The 25,000-nt window shown below is 42.3% G+C and overlaps 1 protein-coding gene across 3 annotated transcripts in view; it reads left to right on the forward strand.

Moving 5' to 3' along the window:
- The window catches only part of CTBP1 (C-terminal binding protein 1), an 873,727-nt gene that overhangs the window by 496,037 nt on the left and 352,690 nt on the right, over positions 1-25,000 (forward strand). Inside the window, exon 1 of one of the 3 annotated variants that reach the window (XM_077477949.1) lies at positions 2,278-2,434. The exons of the other annotated variants lie outside the window; for them this stretch is intronic. Coding sequence (XP_077334075.1) covers positions 2,428-2,434 — 7 coding nt within the window. The 5' untranslated portion in view covers positions 2,278-2,427. Of the gene's footprint in view, positions 1-2,277; positions 2,435-25,000 lie in introns of those variants that run through there. 3 annotated transcript variants of the gene reach the window in all.

Consider the following 25,000-nt stretch of genomic DNA (forward strand, 5'->3'; position numbering starts at 1 on the left):
CCTTGTTGATTGGCCCTGTGCTGATCACATGCACTCCTCTACAAAAAAAAAAAAAAAGGAAAAAAAAAAAAAAAGGGCTCTGTACTGCCAGGAGATGGATTGGGGACTGTGGAAGAAGGGAAGGATCAGAAGTCCTGATAGAAAAGCCTTTTTATCCAATATGCAGGATTAGCCCCTTGGGTTCCACAGTGAGTATAAGCAGCATGCTCTACTGCATATACAGACGAATTTTACTGTTGTGGGCTTAGCAACACTATAAAGTAGCACAGTGCTAAATTGCAAAAAATTTCCTGTTCGTGAAGGGGGTAAAATCTTCCAGAGCTGAAGTGGTTATATTTTACCAAAACCATGAGAGAGAAAGTCCCTACTATAAGCTATCTATTGAATTTATAGTCAATTAGACAGGCCCTTGCACTACATAAATAAACAAAAATAATTGTGCTTGTGAAAAACAAACAAGCTGCACCACTATTGTGAGAGATTCTCACAAAGACTCAAACTGTTGTGCTGTAAAAATAAAATAACATTTAAAAAAATAATAGTGAGAGTGTTTATTAGAGCTGCACAATTAATCATCAAGACTCATTATCGCAATCTTGACTAAAGCGTTTCACAATTCTCTCTGCTCTTCTGAAGCCACAGCCTTCCAAATAAAGGAAGAGAAACTGGGCAGTCTGCCAAGAATCACAACATTCTTTATCAGTTGAATTTAAGTATAAACATTGTAACAATTTTTCAATGGAATAGACTTTGTAAGTGAAAAAGGTTAAAACACTAAACCTTTTTCTGACATTTTGTTGGTTTAAAGTTAAAATCTTTTTAGCTAGAAAATTACTTGGAACCCCCAAATTTATAAATTTGTTTTAGTAGACACCCTAGAGAATAAAATGGCGATTGTTGCAATATTTTATGTCACCCTGTATTTGCGCAGCGGTCTTTCAAATTAATTATTTTTTAAAAGAAATTACTTTGAATAAAAAAAAAGTAAAGTTTTTATATATATATATATATATATATATATATATATATATATATATATATATATATATATATATATATATATATATATATAATCTCTGATATATAATCTCTGATATATAATAATATAATATAAAATTTTATAATGTGAATGATTTTACATTGTGAGAACCGCGATCCTTTTTATTTTAAGCAAAAAAATTGTGATTCTCATTTTGGCCAGAATCATGTAGCTCTATTGTATATTGTTAGTGAGTCCAAATGTCAATTTAATCCCAAAGACCACATTTTGTGAGTTCACCACCGCCACCACATATAGATGTGCTCCTATCGGAGAGCATAGACCTTTTTATTACCGGGGTGGGGGTGTGTGCGTGTGGGTATGTCATCCTCTGATGTCCAGCCAAGAGACGATGGAGGTCTCTATAGCAGCCCTTGTAACTACATAGCTGTTGGTAGATTTAAAGGAGATTATACAATCGGATTGTAACATCTGTGGTGGTGTTTATAGAGCCTAGACCATGCAGTCACATGCTTACTCTTATTGCTGTGAATAGTTCATGTCTGTGCAGCTTTCATAATGTGTATGTTGTGTTTTTTATATTGCTGATTCTGCTTTGTACCTATCTGGCAAACTACAGCATATACGAGCAGCACAGTGTGAAAAGATCGATCAGTATGTGACTATAAATAAATACAAAGTTGCAAATCCTCAAGTTTCAACTTTTTATATTTTTATATTAACTTTGTTTTTTAATATTCATACTGATATATCCTTTTATACAGTGCTACTTGTATGGGAGAATTGATGTAATATATATATATATGTATGTGTATGTGTATGTGTATATATATATATATATATATATATATATATATATATATATATATATATATATATATATATTTATTATTATTTTTTTTCCATGCATCTTTTTATTCTGGAGCATCCTTTTTATAAATACCAAAAACTAGATACTGTAGCAGATGTATCCTCATTGGGTACGCAGTGATTTCCAGTCCTTGGAGTCTGTATTGTATAAGAGTATAGATCAGGAAAGTGTCCCTGTGAAAACCTTCTCCAGTGTTGTTAGCTTAGAGGTAAGTGATCAGTGAGGGTGTCAGTGCTGTCACCTGCTCAGCTGGAGATGCAAATTCCCAGCAGAGTCCATGCAGATGCCTAATTCCAGCCATGTCAGAGGGTGGAGGGGAGAGGGAGGGGGGAGTTGTGTCTTTTTTATTTAGCTCTCTCCTCCTCCCTTCACTCCAGCCCTCTCCGTCTGTACAGCAGAAGGACCAGCCTTTCTTTCATTGGCCAATGTCCAGCGCTGCCCGCCTTCCATTGGCTGCCTGGAATGCTTGTACGTGTTGATTGGTGGCCTTTTTCCCCTGCTTTTTATTTTCCCAAGCCTTGTCGTATAGAACTGGGATAAGCCCTTGAAGGTGGAGATGCAAGGTTTGTTACATCTTCTTCTATTTGTGCGGCTGGAGGAGAGAAGGGGATAGGTGACTGCTGTGTACACTGGGATCTGGGCGGCCTAGCTTTGATCCCATGCTGTGTGTGTCTTTTAGGAGAGGAGGGGGGTGGTCTGTGGGTTGTGATCTGGTGGGCTTTGCTCTGTATCATTCATGACACAGGCTGGGGGTGGCCATGCTCTGTGCACAGCCCTGTATGTAAATGTTGAGGGATGCTGGTACACTGAGCGGACTGTCCTCTCCTCCTCCTCCTCCTCCTCTGTCATCAATGCAATCCAAGGGAATGCTGGAGAACTGTGTTTTGCATTAGGACATGTTGGCTCTATAACACTACTTCCATCGTACATAGTTGCATATACAGAATGTGTATATACAAAGCAAGCGGCACGCTTCTCTATTGCTATGTACAATGGCTATGGGGAGTGTCTGCGTGATGATCATACCCGGTGTGGACTCTGTTCTGGGTTGCTAGTTCTAAATTTGGCGTCTGCTACTTTAACTATCGCAGTACCAGCATGTTACACCCCCTTCTGTCCAGGCCATTCTTCAGTCCTGTGATCATTTGACTGACGATTACCTTGTCACGCAGCACTGTACCATTATTATTATTATTAATAATAATTTTTTTATTATTATTTTAGTATTTTTATTTTTTTGAATGCTCTCCTTTTTTTATCCCTCTTAACTTTTTTTTTTTTATTATTTTTTTTTTTTTTTTTTTTTTTTTTTTTTTTTTTTTTTATAAAAGCGGAGGGGTGGGGGGAATAAAAAAGCCAAATATTGTGGGATTGCTTATATTTTAACTTTCACTCCTCTGTTTCATAACCCAACCCAACTGTCCTTCATTTGGAAGAACTGCTCCGCTTAAAAAAATAAAAATAAAAAAATAAAGTTTTTATTATTTTTTTTCATTTTAATCTGTTAAAGATTTTAAAAGGTATAAAATAGACATATTACCAATAGTATTCCAAAGGCAAAAGTTGACAATTAAGTGGAACCTCCATTAGACCATACATATGCTTGAGGAGAACACAAGAGAGAAATCAAAAACGGAACCACAAGGGAGGGTATCCAGGTACTGTTAATTCTGAGCATGAGATGAGTGTAACAAAATTCCAATTTAGACTTAAAGTGGTTGTATACCCACATTTTTTAACTTTTACCTACAGGAAAGCCTATAATAAGGCTTACCTGTAGGTAAAAAAAATATCTCCTAAACCTGTACGGTTTAGGAGATATTCCCCTCGGTATGCGCCGCTGACTGCAGCGGCGCATGCGCACAAGGGGTTTCTCGCCGTCAAAATCCGGCAGCGGCCGAGCGGCCGGACTGAAATCTCCCGCGCGCATGCGCGGGAGTGACGATATCGCGGCTCCGGCCACTCACAGCGCCGGAGCCGCGATACACGGAAGAAACGCAGAGGGAGCATGTCAGCTCCCTCGGCGTGGATCGGGCCAGATGTCGGGGCCTCGTTCTAAGGTAAGTATTTCATAATGAGCTAGTATGGGGTGCATACTAGCTCATTATGCCTTTTTGCTTTGCAGGTTTAAAAAAAAAAAATGTGCGGGTTTACTACCGCTTTAATGAATCATACTCTCAATACCCTTAGTTTCGCTCGTGTAACAAGGGCACATTTTCATTTTTGATGTAACACATTGCAGTCTGCTCCCCAGAACAAAGGCCAACAACCCTCCAATATGTTACGCCGAAGCATGTCGCTCATACCTAATGTTCTAGTAGTAAGAGATGTGTTCACTAGTTAAAACCTGGAGCACATGCACAACGGTTGTCTCTGGGGGGTGGACTATGGCAATATGCAAACCCCGAAACTAGCCTGTGCCCTGAATTGTCAAATGGAGAATTTGTAGTTACTCATAGAGAAGAGAGGCTAGAAGGCCCAGATAAAAGTGGAGGATAAAGAAAGGAGAAAAAAGGGGGGGGGTAGGGGGACTTCCGCGCTGCATTTACTGTTCCACGTGTAGCACCCTGGGGTTTAGTCAGGGAGCTCCTCACAAATTTACTTGCCAAGAGTAGTCATCTTGGCCGATTTTTGATACAGATCTATTGATTTCTCCTAAGTTTGACCTTGTTGCACTTTTCTTTTATATCACTAGGTGGCCGGGACCTTGGTGGTATTAGATAAGAGAAGGTCAACCCAAGGTCAGGTTATGGGTTATCTCAGCCAATGGGGAGGGGTTTTCTTGAATCCCTTGGCCTGCTGGGAGAACCTTTATATTCGGGTGGGGTCAGGTGATAACTGTTCTTTGCCACCTGGATGGCTGTCTGGGTGGATGTGTCGTATATCTCAGGCTGCTAGGCTGCAGATTGGGCCTATACTGGGGGGCATCTGGCTGCCAGGCTGTGTGAGGGCCTATCCAGTAGTAAGAGGGCAGCTCAGGGTTGGAACTGTGGTTTGCAGTCCAACCAAAAGTGGCGGTTCTGTCAGCTGGAGAATCTGTCAGTGGTCGGAGGTAGAAGGGAAGCTGTCGCCATAAAGGGACCAACCACCTTTACCAGGGACCACAGTGAGTAACTGAAGAAATTACTGGAACCATATTCTCACCGAATGGTCACCGTGGAGAATTGAGAAACTTCAGGCGGTGATCAAGTCAAGGACCCAGCCTGTGGAGGAGACTCTTGCAAAGCAGCCTTGTGAGTCAAGCTAGGGACCTCGCCGGTTATCAGGGGTGAAGCTTGAGAAGTATCCGGAGTGCCAAGCTAAGGACCCAGCAGGGAAGTGTGGGTGATGCTTGAGGGAGACACCACCACCAACCTTGGAGGAGCTCAAGGGATTGAGGGCGACTCACGGGGTCTAGTGAGGGACCGGGAGCTCAGTGTTGAAAAACTACAAGTGGTTGTTGTAGTGGAGCAGAAAAAACTGTTGCGGTTTGCGTTGGGAACTGTTAAAGGAATGTTACCAAAGGACACAGCATTTCTGCATGTGCATAAGTGACGCCTTGCTGGGGCCTTTCCCTGCACAGCTGTCCTCTTGAAGTCTGCCAATTGAATCGATAACTACTTAAGGGTGTTCTGACCCTAACCCTCTTTCCCCAAAAATACAAAAAGGACTGTCAAAAGAAATACAACCTCTTTTACATCCAAGAAGTGTCTGGTGCCCAAAGACTTTCAACATCTTTGTACCCACTATGCCTCACAACCCACTACATGTTGAAGGATGTTGGCTCTCTTTTGCCCTTGGAGGTCCTCATTAGACTGGGCAAGGCTGGAGACCTTGCTACCCTCCTTTTTTTTGGAACCAGATTCCTGTCCCTTTTTCTCTAGTTGTTGTCCCTCCTTTTTGGTCTGATTTAATGCTCCGTTCATACTTTGTTACCATGCATTTTGGTGCATGTGTTGCTAGATGGGTGGGTATGCTATTAAGAAATAAGACAGTGCCACACTTCTGCAAAGGGGCTGCATGATTTTTTATGTTGCAGGAAAGTTTTTGCAATTTTGTGTTGTACTGTATGCCGGATCTTCGGAGCACATGCACTTGGTGATGTCACCGACTGTATGCGCTCTGAATAGAATATCTCCTAAACTGTCCAAGTTTAGGAGATATTCACTGTACCTACAGGTAAGCCACCTTATAGGCTTACCTGTAGGTACAAGTGGTGTAACAGAGTTTACAACCACTTTAGAAGTACTGTATTTATCAGCGTATGACACGCCACTCCCCCCCCCCCCTTAAAATCAGGGGAAAATCATGGATGTGTGTTATACGTTGATCCCCTGCCGGTCTCCACTGACTGTGAGCGGAGCGATCACCGCCGAGATACACATAGCCGAGTGTACTCGGCTTCGCTCAGTCATGCCCAGTCCCGCCATTGGATCTGTGTTATGTCCATCATAGGGCAGGACTGGGTGTGACTGTGAGCGGAGCCGAGAAGAGCGGAGTACACTTGGCTATGTGTATCTCGGCTCCACCCGGTCCCAGTGATCTTGGCGGCATTTGCTCCACTTTGGCAAGTCTCGGCGGCACCTATTTTAAATCGTCCAAGCGATAGACACTGGGGCAAGGCTGCCATGGACACTGATAAGGCTGCATTGATGGGCATTTAAATGTAAGTATTTTTTTTTTCCTTAAACTTCCCTCCTAAACTTTGGGTGCACGTTATACGCTGATAAATACAGTATATCCAAAAAGCTTTACCATGTTTATTCAAATCATTTTTGATCTTTATAAATATGCAACTCTAATTAAAATATCTGGTGATTCTGCCATGAAGGTCAGGCACTACCTATTATTATGGGGTGACAACATCCTCAACATGTCTCCCAATTGTACTTCTTTTGTCACCCATTTACATGTTCCCTTTTTGGAGACTATAAGTGGCAGCACCAACACCTCTTAAGCAGGCCTGTACCCTTGTTGTGCAATGATGTTGCCACTAGAGTGAGGCCGCGTACACACGCGCGGACTGTTGGCCCAACCTTGTCCGCTGAACAGTGTTTGGGCGGACAGTCCGCTCGTGTGTGGGGCTTCAGCGGACAGTTTCAGCGGACAGTTGGCCGAACAAGGTCTTACGGAAATTCCGAAAAACTGTCCGCTGAAACAAGGTTTCAGCGGACTGTTCGCTCGTGTGTAGGCTTGTTCGGCCAACTAAGTCTCGCGCATGCTCAGAAAGGATTTCCACGTCGGAAGGTTGCATTGCAGTGTATAGGACGTCGTATTTTTCGTCCCGTCGTACGTGCCGTTCACGTCATCGCGCACGGTTTCAGCAAACTGTTCGTCCGTCGTGTGTGGCCATGTCCGTCCATGCTAAGTTTGAGCGGACTGTTCGCTCAAACTGTTGGACGGACAAAGTTGGGCCAACAGTCCGCGCGTGTGTACGCGGCCTGAGTTCATATAGACCGGAAGAGGCTGAAAAAGGCGACGGGAGATCTCTAGCTCTGAAATGCAATAACAGATGAAAGCTGAAAAAACGTGAATTGTTTAGCAAATCGGACGTCCTTGAGGAAGGATTTACTTCTACTTAGGCTGCTTTCACACTAAAAGCGCAGGCCATTAGCTTTACTACTGTTCAAGCTGCGCTTTTGCGCTGCTTTTCGGCGGCTAGCAGTACGCTTTTAACCCTTTTTTAAGAGAGGCTTAAAAACTGTTGCGGCACTTTCAAAGTGCTTTTCAGGCGCTTCAGAAGCATTTCCTATTCATTGCAATGGGCAGGGCCTTTTGGGAGCGCCAAAGAAGCGGCTTGCAGGATTTTTTCTAACGCCCCTCCTGCGCACCGCCCCAGTGTGACGGCACCCACTGCAATGAATGGCAGGCAGTTTTCAGGTGATTTACAGGTGTTATTTCTAGCACTAAAACGCTGAAAACTGCCTCCGTGTGAACGGGGTCTTAGTGTGTGTGTTTTGAATAGTCGTAACCCCTGTTGAGTGTTTGTGTGGTCGTTGTTTTGTTTTTTTTGTTTTTGTTTTTTTTGTTAAATCGATGGGTGTAGTTCCGCTTTAAAACGTTCTCCACCCCTCTTCCACACACCCCCCCTATTCCCTATAGACAGAGCATGTGCTGATGTTGGGGATTTCACTGTTCCAATTATGGGAAATGTCCTGTAACTTCATACGTTTGCTGCTAATATTGGTAGACCTTTTTGTGAATTGGATTATATCTGCACTTTTTTTTTTTTTTTTTGTACATACACTATTTATTTATTTTTTATTATTTATTTATTTATTTTTTTTGCTAGGCATGTAATTGTTAATTGAAATCAGAGAAAATCTGTCAGCCAGTTATTGTGTTATAAATGTCCAGCACTCTACAGGCAGAACCGGATCGGTTCTGCAGGTTTGTTCTTATGTTGCATTTGTATGCAAGTTGGAACAAGTACATTTTTTAAGTGTAATTCCAGCCCAAAAGGGCTTAACACCCGGTAAGGTTTGCTTTGCTGTCCGGCCCAAGATTGTCTTAATGCATGGACACCCCTGGGCCAGCGGCGGTCCGTCCATATTGATGAGCAAGTTTTTGGAGGCATTACTGGATCAGAAACTTTTTTTTTTTTTTTCTCCCTTTGATATATTACCAAATCAATCTTTGTAGCTTTAGAGCCAGGCCTCTGTAACTGCCTTATTGGGTAAATGGAACTGTGTCCGTGCAGGGTGTTGTTTGTTTGTTTTTTAATTATGCTGTAATAAAATGTATACCTTTTTTGAGTCTCCCTCTCATTATGAGCCCACAAAGTACACCAATTTTTTTGACTTGTTCAATCCATATATATATATATATATATATATATATATATATATATATATATATATATATATATATATATATATATATATATATATATATATATATATATATATATATATATATAATTTTTTTTTTTTTAAACTCATGATTTCGAGCCTGCGGCTCTAATTGGCTTAAAAAAAAAAGGATAGACTCAGTGCGCAGAGCAATGTGCCCTGAGCCCACCCAGTTGTGACAATAGCAAAATATTATTCCCTATGGGTTCTCCTCCCACCCAATCGGGGTGCGAGTCCAGAGACCCAATCGAGTCTCGGGACACTTCCTGTTCAGCCGGGAGGAGAAGCAACAGCCCAGCTGTTCTGTCCCCCTCCCTCATAAGATAAGGTTTTGTCTCCTGCAGAGGGGAGGGGGGTTGATCACCACCGCCTTCTCATTTGTCTAACCCTTGGGGGGGGAGGGGGTTGTGCTTGTGGCGATCGCCGCCTTCCTGTCTGTCTCCCTCCGCCCGGGGGGGAGGGAGGTGGTGCCCTCCCCACCCCAAAGCACCTGTCCCCATGTTGAGAACAAGGGCCTCTTCCCGACAACCTTGGTTGTTGGTCTGCGTGTGGGGGGGGGCTTATCGGAATCTGGAAGCCCCCTTTTAACAAGGGGGGGGCCCCGATTCTGGCCCTCACCCTATGTGAATGAATTTGGTTTATATTGTACCCCTACCCATTCCCCTTTTAAAAAAACAAAACCATTGCACAGGGTGTTAAAGTAATTTATTAAGACAGCTCCGTCATCTCTTCTGATTTTCTTGTCCCCTCTCTGAGACTTCTGCCTCCTCCGCTGATGTCTTCTGCCAGTTCTTCTCCCCTCTCCGGGTCTTCTCTGCTGATGTCTTCTAGCCCTCTCCGGTTTTCTCCCTCTGTCTGCTGTCTTCTCTGCTCTCCGGGTCTTCACTATCTTCTCACTCATTTGCTGGGTCTTCTCCCTCTGTTCTTCCGATGTTGACTCAACGCTCTCTCCCTATACTTTTGTTTTTACATAAAGTATTAATGGTTCATAGATGGGGGGGGGGAGGGGGGGGATTGTTGAGTCAAGAGGGCACCGTACAAGGTTTAGGAGGGCACAATGCAGGTTCTGGGATGCTGCCTGGAGCATGGCCATCCCGGGACAGCTTAGACAGTCCAAGCAAATGTTATCAGGCCAAAATCACCAGGGTATTTCAACTTTTGATCAGGTTCATTTTGGGTAGATTCTGTTGCCATATGATTTTTAAAAAGAGTAAACACAGTTGATTGATAATAAATGGCTTCAGCCAAATGCTAACCATGAGTGAAAGAAAAGTTTTTGTTATCATATTATCTGAGAAATGTCTAAAATCATAAATTCTGCCAGGGTATGTAAACTTATGAGCACAACTGTATTCAGCACTGAGCAGTCCTTTTTCCCAGGAGAGAAGGTATTGATCCTTTTTGAATACATAGTACAGTCCAGCAGCAAACCGGTTAATCCCTGAAGGCCTTTAGCGCGCTCGGTGATTGACGATATTGTAATCAGTGCGCTTTTCTTTCTTTTCTGCGCTGATTGTACTGTACAGCGAAGAAAAATTAATGCAGCTTAATTCTGATCACTTCACTCCTACGGCCTTCGTCTTCATAGCTCGTTCTCTATTTGGCTCATTGTGTTTGATGTGCCCCTCGCTGTAAGCTTCCAGGGTGAAGGAAAAGCTTCATGGAATTACTCTGATCAGTCTGCTCTTGTATGTTAAACCTTGTTTCAGTGTGAAAATACAACACGCCCGTGTCCCGTCTACATATTTGCTGAAGCTTCAATCTCGCTGCAAGCCCACTGGGTGAGGGCTGACTGTTTGCAAACAGATGCATTGCAGGCTCTAATGATGTAAAACACACACAATGAAGAGAAATGCCTCCTTTCCATGGGCAGTAAGGCCTCCGCAATGTGGATCAGCTGTTTGCTTATACGGCTGGAGCTTCCCGATGCTGTGTGGCTTTGACAGTGCTGGTCAACTGGAAAATTTTAGATCTAGAGGACCAAAAGTGCGGCCCCATACACCTCTAGAGGACCACATGATGGCGGCACATTTTCAGTACCCAAAAATTTAGGCCCAACCTTTTTTATTTTTTGCAGTGCAATGTGCATTGAACATGAAAGTATAATTACAAATGGCACTGGGGCCATTGGACGCCATAGCGAACCCCAGCACTGATGTGACTATTTACTTTGGTTCACTTCAAATATAAATTCCATCAGTATATAGCTCTGATATGAAAGCAACAACCTTTTTGGTTTTACTTACAATTGCTGTTTTTCTACTTCCTGGTTGTCGAGGCAGGCACTGGTGATTGTGACCCTGGCCTCACGAAATGCATCTCGCACACATGTCTGTCTTATGTTACAGGTGGTAGAGAGGCATATGTAGTGCCAAATGTTTACGCAGCGCTTTACAACTTGAGGGTAGGCAGTACAAATATAATACAGTAGGAATCGGCCCTGCTCCTTTTTAGCGCTCACAAGTACAAATATGAATGATAACACAAACTTTTCATTCATGGTTGGTGTTTGGCTGAAGCCATTTTATTATTAATCAACTGTGTTTACTCTTTTTTTTTTTTTTTTTAAGTCATAATGACAACAGAAACTACCCAAATGACCCTGATCAAGTTTGCATACCCCAGTTCTTAAAGCGGTTCTGCACACATAATAATACATTTTCCCATTCTGTTACCTCTAGACCGTACCTTTGATAATGCCACATTTTTTTTTTTTTTTATTAATCTACCTTTTGTAATTTGTAGTATATGATTTTCCTCCCCTGCGGCGATGGGCGGTCTCTTGCGGGGATCAGCATCACTTCCTGCTGAACCCCGCACTGTCTCCTGGGATCTCGTCCAAGTAATCCCAGGAGACATTGCGGCTAATGCAGCCGAAATCTCGCGAGATTTCGGCAAAGTCTCCTGGGATTACTTGGACGAGATCCCAGGAGACAGTGCGGGGTTCAGCAGGAAGTGATGCTGATCCCCGCAAGAGACCGCCCATCGCCGCAGGGGAGGAAAATCATATACTACAAATTACAAAAGGTAGATTAATAAAAAAAAATAAATAAAAAAAATGTGGCATTATCAAATGTACGGTCTAGAGGCAACAGAATGGGAAAATTTATTATTATGTGCAGAACCGCTTTAATACTGTGTATTGCCCCCTTTAACATCAATGACAGCTTGAAGTCTTTTGTGGTATTTGTGGATGAGGCTGTTTATCTTAGATGGTAAAGCGCTGCCCATTCTTCTTGGCATAAAGCCTCCAGTTCCTGTAAATTCTTGGGCTCTCTTGCATGAACTGAGATCTCCCCAGAGTGGCTCAATGATATTGCGATCAGGAGACGGAGATGTCCACTCCAGAACCTTCACTTTATTCTACTGTAGACAATGACAGGGTGACTTTGGCCTTGTGTTTTTGGATCATTTTCATGTTGGAATTTCCAAGTCGGTCCCAGCTTCCTGGCTGATGAATGCAAATGTTTCTCCAGTATTTTTTGATAAAATACTGCATTAATCTTGCCAAATATTTTGATCAAATTTCCTGTGCCTTTTGTAGCTCACACTTCCCAAAACATCAGCGATCCACCTCTGTTTCACAGTAGGATTGATGTACCTTTCATCATAGGCCTTGTTGACTCCTCTCCAAATGTAGTGTTTTATGGTTGTAGCCAAAAAGTTCCATTTTGGTCTCATCACTCCAAATGACTTTGCCCCAGAAGGTTTGAAGCTTGTCTCTGTGCTGTTTGGCGTATTGTAAGCGGGAAACTTTGTGGCATTCATGTAGTAATGGCTTTCTTCTGGTAACTCGACCATGCAGCCCATCTTTCTTCAAGTGCCTCCTTATTGTACATCTTTAAATGGCCGCACCACATGTATTGAGAGTCCCGTATTTCACCTGAAGTTATTTGTGGGTTTTTCTTTGCATCCCAAACATTTTTTTCCTGGCAGTTGTGGCTGAAATTTTAGTTGCTCTACCTGACCGTTGTCTGGTTTCAACAGAACCCCTCATTTTCCACTTCTTGATTAGAGTCTGAACACTGCTGATAGACATTCTCGATTTCTTGGATCTTTGTATCTCCCTTTCCTGTTTTATACAGTTCAACTACCTTTTCCCGCAGATCCTTTAACAATTCTTTTGCTTTCCCCGCGACTCAGAATCCAGAAACATCAGTGCAGCACTGGATGAAAGATGCAAGGGTCTGTCAGGAGTACAAAAAAGTTACCTTTTCACACACTCTAATTACAAGCAAACAGATCACAGGTGAGGATGATTAATGCCGGTGTCTTGTCAAATAGCGTCCTCCATCGGATACTGTCCGCTGCGTACTGCGCATGCGCAGTACACAGGAACACAGATTCCGAAAATTGCAGAGGATGAACGGCGCCTGCGCCGTGAGTCCAGGTTCTATCCCCACTATCCAAGTGGACACAGAGTTAGAATAAAAAAGAGCCGAGCGCAGCGAGGCCGAGCCCGAAGCGTGGCGAGCGAAAACCATGTAATATGAGGTCAAACTTAAGCTCTTTGAATTTGTATGCCACCGGCAAGCCCTTGCACTATATAGTTGAAGGTAATTCTGAAGGTAATTGCATAAAAATTTTTTAGTGTATGGCCAATCTTAATAGCCATTCAAACCCCTTTGTGTCAACTTGTGTGCATGTTATCAGGCCAAAATCACCAGAGTATGTTAACTTTTGATCAGGGTCATTTGGGTTGTTTCTGTTGCCATTATGATTTAAAAAGACTAAACGGTTGATTTGATAATAAATGGCTTCAGCCAATTACTAACCAGGAGTGAAATGTTTTTGTGTTTATTATTATTCATATTCTCAGAAAAATGGCCAAGAAATCATAAACTTTGCCAGGGTATGTAAACTTGCAAGCACAAGTGTGTGTGTGTGTGTGTGTGTGTGTAGATAGATGATATAAACCCTTTCAAATGTCACTAACAGGCAGGCCATCAACTTGCAACCTTTTTTTTTTTTTTAATAACATAGGCTGTTCAAATTTCACATGTTAATAGTCTACCTCTATAGTAGAACTTCACAATTAATAATCAAGAATCGTTATTGCGATCTTGAGTAAAGTGTTTCACAATTCTTCCTATGCAAAGAGTACTCTCTGCTCTTCTGAAGCCACAGCAGTCAAAAGAAAGGAAGAGAAAAATCTGGGCAGTCTGCCAAGAATCACAACATTCTTTATCAATTGAACTTTAGTATAAACATTGTAACAATTTGTCAATGGAATAGACTTTGTGTGTAAGGCCCCTTTTCACACGGGACAAATCCATAGTGATCCGCCCCGTGATGATATTCTTGCTCAGCGGGGATCGCTCCGTTTCATCCCCGCTGAGCCGGCGGATGACAGGGCGGTCCCAGCACACTGAGCAGGGACCGCCCTGTCAGATCTTCACTCTCCGTCTGTCCGTGTTCATCCGATCCGCTCTGCAGACGGATAGAAAAAAATAGGATTTTCCTCCTTCTGCAGAATCGGACCATTGCGGAGACGGACGATATCGGGTGTTTGTGGATGTTCATCCGCAGGCCCCTGCTATCCCATAGGAATGCATGCATGTCCGTGTTTCATCCGCAAATGGATGTATGAAATACGGACATACATTGTTGCAGTATTTTATGTCGCACTGTATTTGCGTAGTGGTCTTTCAAATGCATTTTTTTTTTTGTAAAAAAGAAAAAGACAGTAAAATTAGCTCTTTCTTTTCTTTCTTTTCTTTCTTTTCTTTCTTTCTTTCTTTTCTTTCTTTCTTTCTTTCTTTCTTTCTTTCTTTCTTTCTTTCTTTCTTTCTTTCTTTCTTTCTTTCTTTCTTTCTTTCTTTCTTTCTTTCTTTCTTTCTTTCTTTCTTTCTTTCTTTCTTTCTTTCTTTCTTTCTTTCTTTCTTTCTTTCTTTCTTTCTTTCTTTCTTTCTTTCTTTCTTTCTTTCTTTCAAAGATTTTATGTCGGGAGAATCGTCATCTTCTTCTTTTTATTCTAAGCAAACAAATCATGATTTTGGCAGGAATTGTGCAGCTCTACTCTATCACTAGTCACTTTTTTTTTTTCTTTTCTTTTTCATTGCAGGTAAATAATGGATTCCAAGCAGAAGTAATGTGTTGTCATTGAGGTCTTGATGACGTGCATGCTGTCTGACATTGATGGTCTCCCACCACATAGTATATCTTCAGTACCAGTTTTCCCTTTAAACTTCATCCCGCTCTACACATTGCTCTCATCAATGGTGTCCTCTCCGTAACATTCTGTAGCCTTCTGTGGATGTCGGTCAGCCTGAACCCCTTCTTCATTAAGATCTCAATGATGGCTTGCTTGCTTGCTTCTGCTGGAATCCATTATTTACCTGCGTTTGAAAAAGAGGCGTTATTGAATTTGGACAACCTATGTAAATAAAAAAAAAAAAAAAGTTCTGCCCACTTTTGCAATACTTTTTGGTGCAGCCCTTGTACGCGTGTTGCTGGTAGCTAGTGACATGTATGGTGCTTGTGTGTTGCCCAAGTCAGACTTGTTGCCCTAGACCACAGCCAATATTTTCTATGCAGAAATCCATCCCTGGGCATAATCTGTAAATTGAAAAAAGCAACGAGGGCATATGGAGCTTTATGCTGTGAAAGTACATCTATCTTTTTAACCTTTTGGAAACATGCATTTTTATGTGATGAGCTTCCTTGTTTCCCTAGAGCTGTTAGCAACATTTACAGCTAGCAGATGGTATTTGGTTTCCTGGCAATTTAATGAATTTTGATAGAAAAGATAAGAACATTTGCTTTGCTTAGTAAATGTCCTCTCTTGGCTCATAATTAATGCTAACTAATAGAAGGAGCTTTGGCCAGGAGATTGGTGGGGATGGGATAGTCATGGCACATGGCTATGCTTGAGCACCTAGTTCCTGTGCAAGATGATGGGGCTGGAATTGTAGCCTTGCAATGATGGGGGGGGGGGGGGGGGCACCAAGCTGTAGTGACTTGCACATGCCACGTCCTACCAATAATGGTGAAAGTTTTGCAGTTGTCATCTGGTCACAGTATGTACATGTCCCACATCTTGGCTGTTTTTGGTCTCCTGCGTTACTGTCCTGGAGCAAGCCAGTGAAGTTGGATATCTTTGCATATTTGCTGCAGATCATTGACTAATGGGCTAAGAAATACACCAGGGCCTGGCTAGATGAAATGGGAGCTGTTTCTTTACTTTTGGTAGGATACTCATACTATATCGTTGGTCTCCAAACTGTTCTGGGGCCCCCGTTGCAGCCCTTTGCTTGCCTTTGTCTGGCCCTTAGGTCATTGTTCCTCCAACAGACACCAGTGACGGCATGGCGTTGTCTGGCCCCCCTAAAGCTTGAAAGACGTTAAACTGTCTATAAAGTTTTGAGACCCCTGTTCTATATGGCACATGCTCAACTTTTCAAAGGACCTCTAGAAATGGCTGGTAAGTACTGCCCTGTCTTGGACAAGCAATGGTGGTAAAGCTTTTAATTTTCTTTTTCTAGTGTATGTAAACCCAAAAAGTGAGCTTCTCTTGAGCACTGGTTCACACAGGGGCAACTCGGATCCGACTTCAGGTCGCCCCTAGTCGCCTTAGGTCACGCTACATGTAAAAATCAATGTAAGTGAATGAGAGGCGTCTTAATGCACACTACTGAAGTCTTTCTGACTTCAGAAAAGGTTCCTATACTACTTGTATCCGACTTGTAGGCGACTGGTACCCATTGAGTTCAATGGAAGTCGCCTCCAAGTCAGATCTCCGTCTATATGGAGGCGACTCTCACAGAATTATCAGCTCTCGAGAGGGTTCCCCCTCTGGGAGCATACCAGGCCCTTAGGTCTGGTATGGATTTTAAGGGGAACCCCCTACGCCGAAAAAAACGGTGTGGGGGTCCCCCCCAGATCCATACCAGACCCTTATCCGAGCACGAAGCCTGGCCAGTCAGGAAGGGGGTGGGGACGAGCGAGCGCCCCCCCCCCCCCCCTGGACCGTACCAGGCTGCGTGCCCTCAACATGGGTTGGTGCTTTGGGGAAGGGGGGTGCCCTGGTCTAAAAATCCCAAGATTATAGCTGCCCCACCTCTCCAGTACCTTCTCAGCCAATAGAAACATGTCTGTGTATACTGTGTGTACATGTATGTGTATAGTGTGTGTATACTGTGTGGCCCCATAAGCTCGGATTGCCTGGGGGCCCCATGAGTTGTCAGTCCACCCTTGAGTGCAGCATGTTTCCTATTGACCCGGAATGTGGTGTGTGGGGGTGTGTGGGGGTGTGGTGTGTGTTTTTTTTTGTTTTTTTTTTCTCCTCCTCTTCACTTTTTTTTTAATTTTGTTTCAGTCCTTCTTTTTCTTATAAAAAAAAATCGTTGAGCAGCACAATCGGGTGTGAAATAGTACTGTCTTCATAGCCAGTATACAATAAGGGTAGTAATTTGTCATAATAATAGATGGAAGATGAGGGGTTCGCTATAAACCCATGCAAAGTCTATGAGTAGGCATGATAAACGATATCCAAGTGGTTGACTATGAAGAGGCTATCCTAATACTACATATTTGAAAACGTTCTAAAAGAGGTGCGCTAATATGTGGGCCATGCTTCAGGTCAATATTGTAGGCCTGGGAGATGGGTCAAGCAGGACTCTATCACCAGAGCAGATATTAACCATGATATTAACAAAACCCCCCCCAAAAAAAATAAAAAAAAAAATAAAAAAAAATTACCAGCATAAGAACCACCATGGTAAAAAAAAGTGAAGTTATATCTCTATCCAGATACCTGCCAAAAAAAAAAAATCTAAGATATCAACAGCCTATCTTTTTAAAGTAATTTGTCACATACAAAACCTGGTCAGTGACCTTAATCGAGAATAAAGGAACTTTATTTTTTATTTTTTGCGCAGAAAGATGCTTGATCTATAATGCACCGTAAGGCTGAGCTATAATGGTATTTTATCACTGTGGTACAGTGCAGGGTTCAGATAACAAATGACAGTGTGTTTGTGTCAGCAGTTTTCTATGGCGGTGCGGAGCTGTAGATGGAATGCCTCATCCCATGCTTCAAGTGATACTGATTGACTTTATCTGAATCTCAGACTTTCATGCTGTGAAAGTGGAAGATAATGTGCTGCTTAGCTGTGTATTGGGGTGTGAGCTCAGGGAATACGGTGTTGGGCAAATGGGAGGCATTACAAGGTTTGCACCTGAAGGGAACAATGATGGTGACTGTCAGCTATAGCTTGTATTTTACTGTAATCCCTCCAATATTCTTTGCAAAAAGATGTTCCCCTTTTTTTCATTTTTTATTTTCTTTCCATTTTAAACCAGGAACGGGTCCGGGGTTAATGTCCAACATAAACATTTCAGATAAAATCGCAGAAACATTCAGGCTTTTTAAAGCCCAACTCCCAGGAATTAAAGAAAAAAAAAATCACCCTTGAAGGTGAACCCCCTATACTTCAACAGTTAAAAGCTTATTCTGTCTAGGGGTGCACAGGAAGGAAGTAAATACTCTCTCACCCCATGGTTCCAGCAGGGTCCCCCCAGTGCTGCGAGCGGCCCCTGGCAGCCTGCTGTGTAAGCTGCAAGTAGCTTTGGTTGCACTCATGTCTCATCGTACAATACAGAGTTAATGTTCCTGTACTGTTTTTGTGATCAGGCTCCGCCCAGAGATTGGAGCTTTGTATAGTGGAGGAGGACATCGGAATGTGGGGTAGGAAGTAAGTGATGGAGCCGGCACTATGCACCCCAGGATTTTAATGAGCATTCAACCCTTGCAGTGCTGGTGGTCCCTGTGTGTGGTGCGTTTTTTTTTTTTTTTTCCTTTTGGTTTTGTTTTCTTTTGGTTTGGTTTTTCATTTTTGTTTTTATTTTTTATTTTGTATTTATTTCTTCTTTTATTTTTTATTTTATTTTTACCTGTAGTGTGCCTTTCTGAACTTGCCTAATTCAGAGTCAATTACCAAGCACAGCCCTCTCCCTCCTTACAGGTCATAGCCCTTTCCTCTTCTAGGAGTGTCTAATTACTATGTGCTGGCCCAGCTTCCCTACCTAACCCCTTACATAATCTTTAATGTTCGTGGAGGGGGATACTATAGATCTAGGTTTCTTTACCTTTTTGGAGAAACTCTTGTCAAAGTTTGAGATCTCAGGGAACTGAAATAAAGTTCATATCTACACGAAACATCTGTGTGATCAGCAAGCTGTTGCTATACAATCAGTTTTGGCAATTGTATTAAAGCACCTATTTAATGTGAAACTTGTGCGTGCGTGCTTTTTTTTTTTTTTTTTTTTTTCTGCAAAGATGCTCAATTCTGAGTTTAACTTGAGATAAGAAGTGTACATGGGGTCAGCAGGGCACATTACAGTAGCGTTTTCCTGTTTTTATATGCAGAGCAGCACAGGGAAGTGGCTGTGAGGAGTCCTCATGTAGCGGGCTGTTCCCCCTACTGCCCCCTCCTCTCCATTCCATGTGATGTGCCATATAAGCACCTTAGATAGACAGGAGCATGTATTCCCCCCCCCCCCCCCCCCCCCCACCCAAGTACAAGTGCAGGGAACAGCATACCAGAACTAGCACTATCATGACTGCTTTCCTGCATTGCTCTGCATGTGTCGGCAGTGGTGATGTGATCTACTTATCAGCTACCTGTTATTTGACGGGTAGGTCGTGGGGGAACCCCTGGGGACCTCTCCTGTTGAAAAACCCTGCTATAGAGTGCCAACTTGAGTGAGCGATTTGAGTCTGCTGACTCCACATCCAAGATGGCACAATCAAACCACCACCAGGCACTCGTGCAACAGTGCACCCAAATATAAACTGTTAATGAGCCATGTGTGTAGGGCTAATAATGATTGGAAATCCAGAGCACAGTAACCTCAATCGCCGAAAGTCAGATAAACTGTTTATTGCAGCAAGAAGCCAAAGCAGAATGTGGAACGGCATTACCGGAGGTGGATCCGATGCCGAACTGCAGCATGAGAGGTGTGCCAGAGGGCCCTGATGACGAGGGGGAGCCTGCGTAAACCAGGAGATCTGGATGCAGGGCCTTGGGGTCTTGTTTAGTTTTTGTTCTTTTGCCAGGTGGGTGGCTTGCTATATGTGCATGCATGTACCCCCACCCAAGTACACTTTTAACTTTTTGTGACATTGCTGCACTTTTTTGCTAAAAATAAATAAATATAATATATATATGTGTGTGTGTATGTGTATATATGTGTGTATGTATATATATGTATGTATGTATGTATGTATGTATGTATATATATAAATAATAATAATTTTTTTTTTTTGTAATAGTTTGTTTGGCCGCTCATTGTATAGAGTATTGGAACTCTGTTTGCTTATGTATATATTCCCTCTGAAAGAAATGAGGATAATTTGCTCTCCTTAGGCGAGTTGGCGTGTGATTTTTGCGCTCTTGTTGTCAAGCAGCCGGGCTGATGTGTTATGTGAAATTCTGTTGTGCGTGTAATAAGGATGTGGTCCGTGAAGGTCAGGCTGTATTGCCGCTCTGCCATTGCTCTTCAAGACTCTCCTTCCCTTTCTCCAGAGGACGAGGGCCGCGTTACATCTGTTTCAGAGCTCCACGCTTTTCTTTTCATTTATAAATGCTCCTTAAACGTGCCTTCTGCCTGACTGGCTGGTTCATGAGTTTGTAGCTGGAGAAAATCTGTGTTCTGATCTCCAAATCGTCTTTTATGTTTTGTAATCTCACCTGATAATGTGTGCTGCGCCACTTGTTTGTGCTATTCTGCAATGCTGTATCTGGGATACATCAGCTTTGTTCTCCTAGGGACCAATACCCATGGGTAATGTGGTACAAATTTATGCATGGTCATGATAGAATATAGAGTATTTAAAGTTGTGCGTGGTGGGGAGAGGATTCTGTAACCTTGCCCATTCAGGGTGAAATGACCATCTAAAGTCCACCTCCTAACCCAAGTATACTTAACCTTCACAGCATTCCCTGCCACTTCAAATCAGTTACCCCAAAATACCCTGTGTAAGCTCCATATCTAATGGTGTTGGAGCTTACACAGGGTTAACGAAGTCACCCCAGCTAGTATGTGATCGTGTTTGGGTCACACATTTGACCACTAGATCCGAGCAGCCTATCATTGGAGAAAGGTCCATCATATCCGAACGGACAAAGCAGGAGCTACACTTTGCTATTCATTACTTTACGCTCTGCTTTCATAAACATGTGCACAGTACCATACCTGATTAGCTTATCTATTATATTTTAGGCAGGTGTGAAAAAAACGCTGTAAATTTTAAGAATGCCTTTAGAAATTGAAGTGTTTTATAGTTTTTTTTTTTTTTATCAAATAAAATGGAAAGTCAAACAAACAAGAGAAATCCAGTCCAAATCAAATCCACGTTTGGTGTGACCACCCTTTGCTTTCAAAACATTGGAAATATTGTGCAGAAAAATGGCAACAGGTTCTCTGGACTGATGAGTCGAAAACCTGAAGTATTTGGCTGTAGCAGGAGACCGGTTTTTCCAATGAAGGGCTGGAGAGGGGTACACTAAGTGTCTGTAGGCAACATTTGAGGCATGGTGGAGGTTCCTTGCAACTTTGGAGCTTCATTTCTGCAAATGGAGTTTTGTTCCATTAATTCTGAGAAATGCAGGCAGATACTTATTCATCATGCCATACCATCAGGGAGGTGTGTGATTGGACCCAGATTATTCTGCAGCAGGGTAACCACCCCAAACATGCAATGTCATTAAGAACTACCGTCGTTGTAAAGCACAAGGAGTCCTGGAAGTGATGGTTTGGTCCCCACAGTGCCCTGATCTCACCACCATGGAGTCTGTATGGGATTTATATGAAGAGACAGAAGGATCTGAGGCAGCCTACATCTACAGAAGATCTGCGCTTAGTAATCCAAAATGTTTGAAACCCCCTACCTGCTGAGGTCCTTCAAGAATGGTGCAAGTATACAGTGCCTTGAAAAAGTTTTCATACCCCTTGAAATTTTCCACATTTTGTCATGTTACAACCAAAAACATAAATTTTATTTTATTAGGAGTTTATGTGATGGACCAACACAAAGTGGCACATAGTTGTGAAGTGCAAAGAAAATGATAAATGTTTTTTTTTTTTTTTTACAAATCGGTGAAAGTTGTGGCGTACATTTGTATTCTGCCCCCTTTACTCTGATACCCCTAACTAAGATCTAGTGGAACTAATTGCCTTCAGACGTCACTTAATTAGTAAATAGGATCCACCTGTGTGTAATTTTAATCTCAGTATAAACACAGCTGTCTTCTGAAGCTCTCAGAGGTTTGTTGGAGAACCAAAGTGGCACATAATTGTGAAGTTGAAAGACCATTAAAAATGGTTTTCATTTTTATTTTTTATTTTTATTTTTACAAATATCTGAAAAGTGTTGCCTGCATTTGTATTCAGCCCCTTTTTATTCCAATACCCCTAACCAGTGGTGTCGCTAGGGGGTGGCATCTGGGGCTATAGCACCAATTCTCTGCAGGGGTCCCCATCCACTGGGCCATGAGTGCGGCGGGCTGCATGGCAAAGCCGGCGAGCCAGTGGGAGTGCAGCATGACAAAGCCGGAGTGCCAGCCGATGGACAGCATGGGATAGCCAGCCGGTGGCCAAGAATAGAGAGATGACATCTCTCACCGCCCGCCCTGCATCACTGCTGTTCTGCCCTCACTGTGCAGTTGCGGGCAACAGAGAGATTACATCTCACTGCCGGCCCTCTCTCTCTCTGGGGACCCTGATGTAAAGAAAAGGATGTAAAGGAAAAATTACTTGTATGTATATTCTATATATGTGTATGCCCGCCCAAGCGTATGACTTTACTTCACTGCTATGTGCTCTAACCCCAGAGCCTTTGTAGACCTAGCAACGCCAATGTCCCTAACTAAAATCTAGTGGAACCAAATGCCTTCAGAAGTTACTGAATTAGTAAATGGAGCCCACCTGTGTGTAATTTAATCTCCTTATAAATACAGCTATTCTGTGAAGCCCTCAAAGGTTTGTTAGAGAACCTTAGTAAACTAACGGCATTGTGGAGACCAAGGAACGCACCAGACAGGTTAGGGATAAAGTTGTAGAGATGTTTAAAGCAGGGTTAAGTTTTATAAAAATAATAACCCAAGCTTTTGAACATCTCACGGAGCACTGTTCAATCTAACATCTGAAAATGAAAAGAGTGACACAACTGCAAACCTATCAAGACATGGCCGTCCACCTAAACTGACTGGCTCGGCAACGAGAACATTAAACGGAGAAGCAGCCAAGAGGCCCATGGTAACTCTGAAGGAGCTGCAGAGACCCACAGCTCAGGTGGGAGAATCTGTCCACAGGACAACTATTTGGTTGTGCACTCCACAAATCTGGCCTTTATGGAAGAGTGGCAAAAAGAAAATTGTTGGGGGGGGGGGGGGAATCCATAAGAAATACCATTTGCAGTTTGCGAGAAGCCATGTAGAAGAAGGTTCTCTGGTCAGATGACACCAAAGTTTAACTTTTTGTCCTAAAAGCAAAACGTGCAGTGTTAGTTTTCCGTCACATAGCATCACCCTGAATGCATTATCCCCACCGTGAAACAGGGTGGTGGCAGCATCATGTTGTGGGGATGCTTTTCTTCAGCAGGGACAGGGGGAAGCTGCTCAGAGTTGATGGGAAGATGGATGGAGCCAAATACAGGGCAATCTTAGAAGAAAACCTGTTACTCTGCAAAAGACTTGAGACTGGGGCGGAGGTTCACCTTCCAGCAGGACAACGACCCTAAACATACAGCCAGAGCTACAATTGATTAGATCAAAGCATATTCATGTGTTAGACTGGCCCTGTCAAAGTCCAGAGTTTGAGCTATTTTGCAAAGAAGAATGGGCAAAAAAAGTTCACTCTCTCTAGATGTGCAAAGCTAGTAGAGACATCCCCAAAAAGACTTGCAGCTGTAATTGCAGTGAAAGGGGGTTCTACAAAGTATTGACTTAGGGGGGCTGAATACAAATGCACGCCACAAACTTCAGAGATTTACTTGTAAAAAAAATTTGAAAACTATTCATCTTCCACTTCACAATTTTATGTGCCAATTTGTGTTGGTCTATCGCATAAAGTCCCAATAAAATACATTTACGTTTTTTGGTTGTAACATGACAAAATGTAGAAAATTTTCAACAGGTATGAATACTTTTTCAAGGCACTGTACCTAGAAGAAGAGATGCTGATTTGAAGGCATGGTGGTTACATTTGCTTTTTTTTTTTTTTTTTTGGATTTCTTTGGTTAATTTACTTGCATTTTAATTGCTAAGCAAAAACTATTAACACTTCTATTTCTTAAAGCATTCATAATTTACAGCATTTTTGATACCTGCCTAAAACTTTTAGGCAATTCTCATTAGACATGTAAGTACATTTTGTACAATTATATAATTTTTTTTTTTTTTTACTTTTTTTACCAAGGCAGATTGTATCTTTTTGCTTACAAAATACATGTACGGCACTGGCAGATGACAATGTGATTCCTCCAAAAAACATGTTTTATTGACTGAAGAGGTTGTTTGTTTGTTTTTTTTCACAGAAAACACCGTAAAATATAAGATCAATGAATTTTCAAATCAATATTTCCAATGATGATCATCTAGGAAAGTGTGTGTGTGTGTGTGAATAATTAAATTTAATATACTATTAACATAATTATAATATTGTACATTTTATTTTTTGGGGTGAGCATTTGTTCTTCATTAGCCCATGGACTAATTGAAATGTTGTGCAGCCTGTGGGGGGGTGTAGGTGTACCTCCATGTTTTAGGAGTTCAGAGGTGAGGTATACGTCTGTTTTGCAAATGTTTGTGGAGTATCCTAAGGAAACTGCTTTTATTTCATTATACAATTTCAGCAATGCATCATCACAGGGCGGTTCTCTTTAAATAGAAAGGTGAAAGTGCGGGAACCCTGACGATTCTTTATTTCATAATATTGCTGTCCTCCCAGGTTAAGGTGAGGTTATTGATGTAGAGAATATGAAGATTGGGGCTGGCAGCTAATACACACCGCAAGGCCTCCAATGATCACCATGGGTTGGGATCAGGATGAGTGACGTGAGTTAAAGCCAACACGTTTTGGAGGATGTGCTTCTTCATCAAGGCTTGGGAAAATGGTGTATGTGGATGTTACTCTATACTTAATGTTTGGAAACTAAGTTTGCACTGCAATTCAGTCACTGTTTCAAGCAATGTTTGTTCTTTGTGAATGACATGGCATTCACAAAGAACAAGGGGTGAAGGGATTAAAATGTTTGTTACCCCAGTATTTTATATTCCCGCTATGTGCCTGCTGTAC

This window comes from Lithobates pipiens, unplaced genomic scaffold (genome assembly GCF_037356315.1).
Source record: "Lithobates pipiens isolate NorthernLeopardFrog02 unplaced genomic scaffold, aLitPip1_a1.2 Scaffold_13, whole genome shotgun sequence".
In the NCBI taxonomy this organism is placed as follows: domain Eukaryota; kingdom Metazoa; phylum Chordata; class Amphibia; order Anura; family Ranidae; genus Lithobates; species Lithobates pipiens.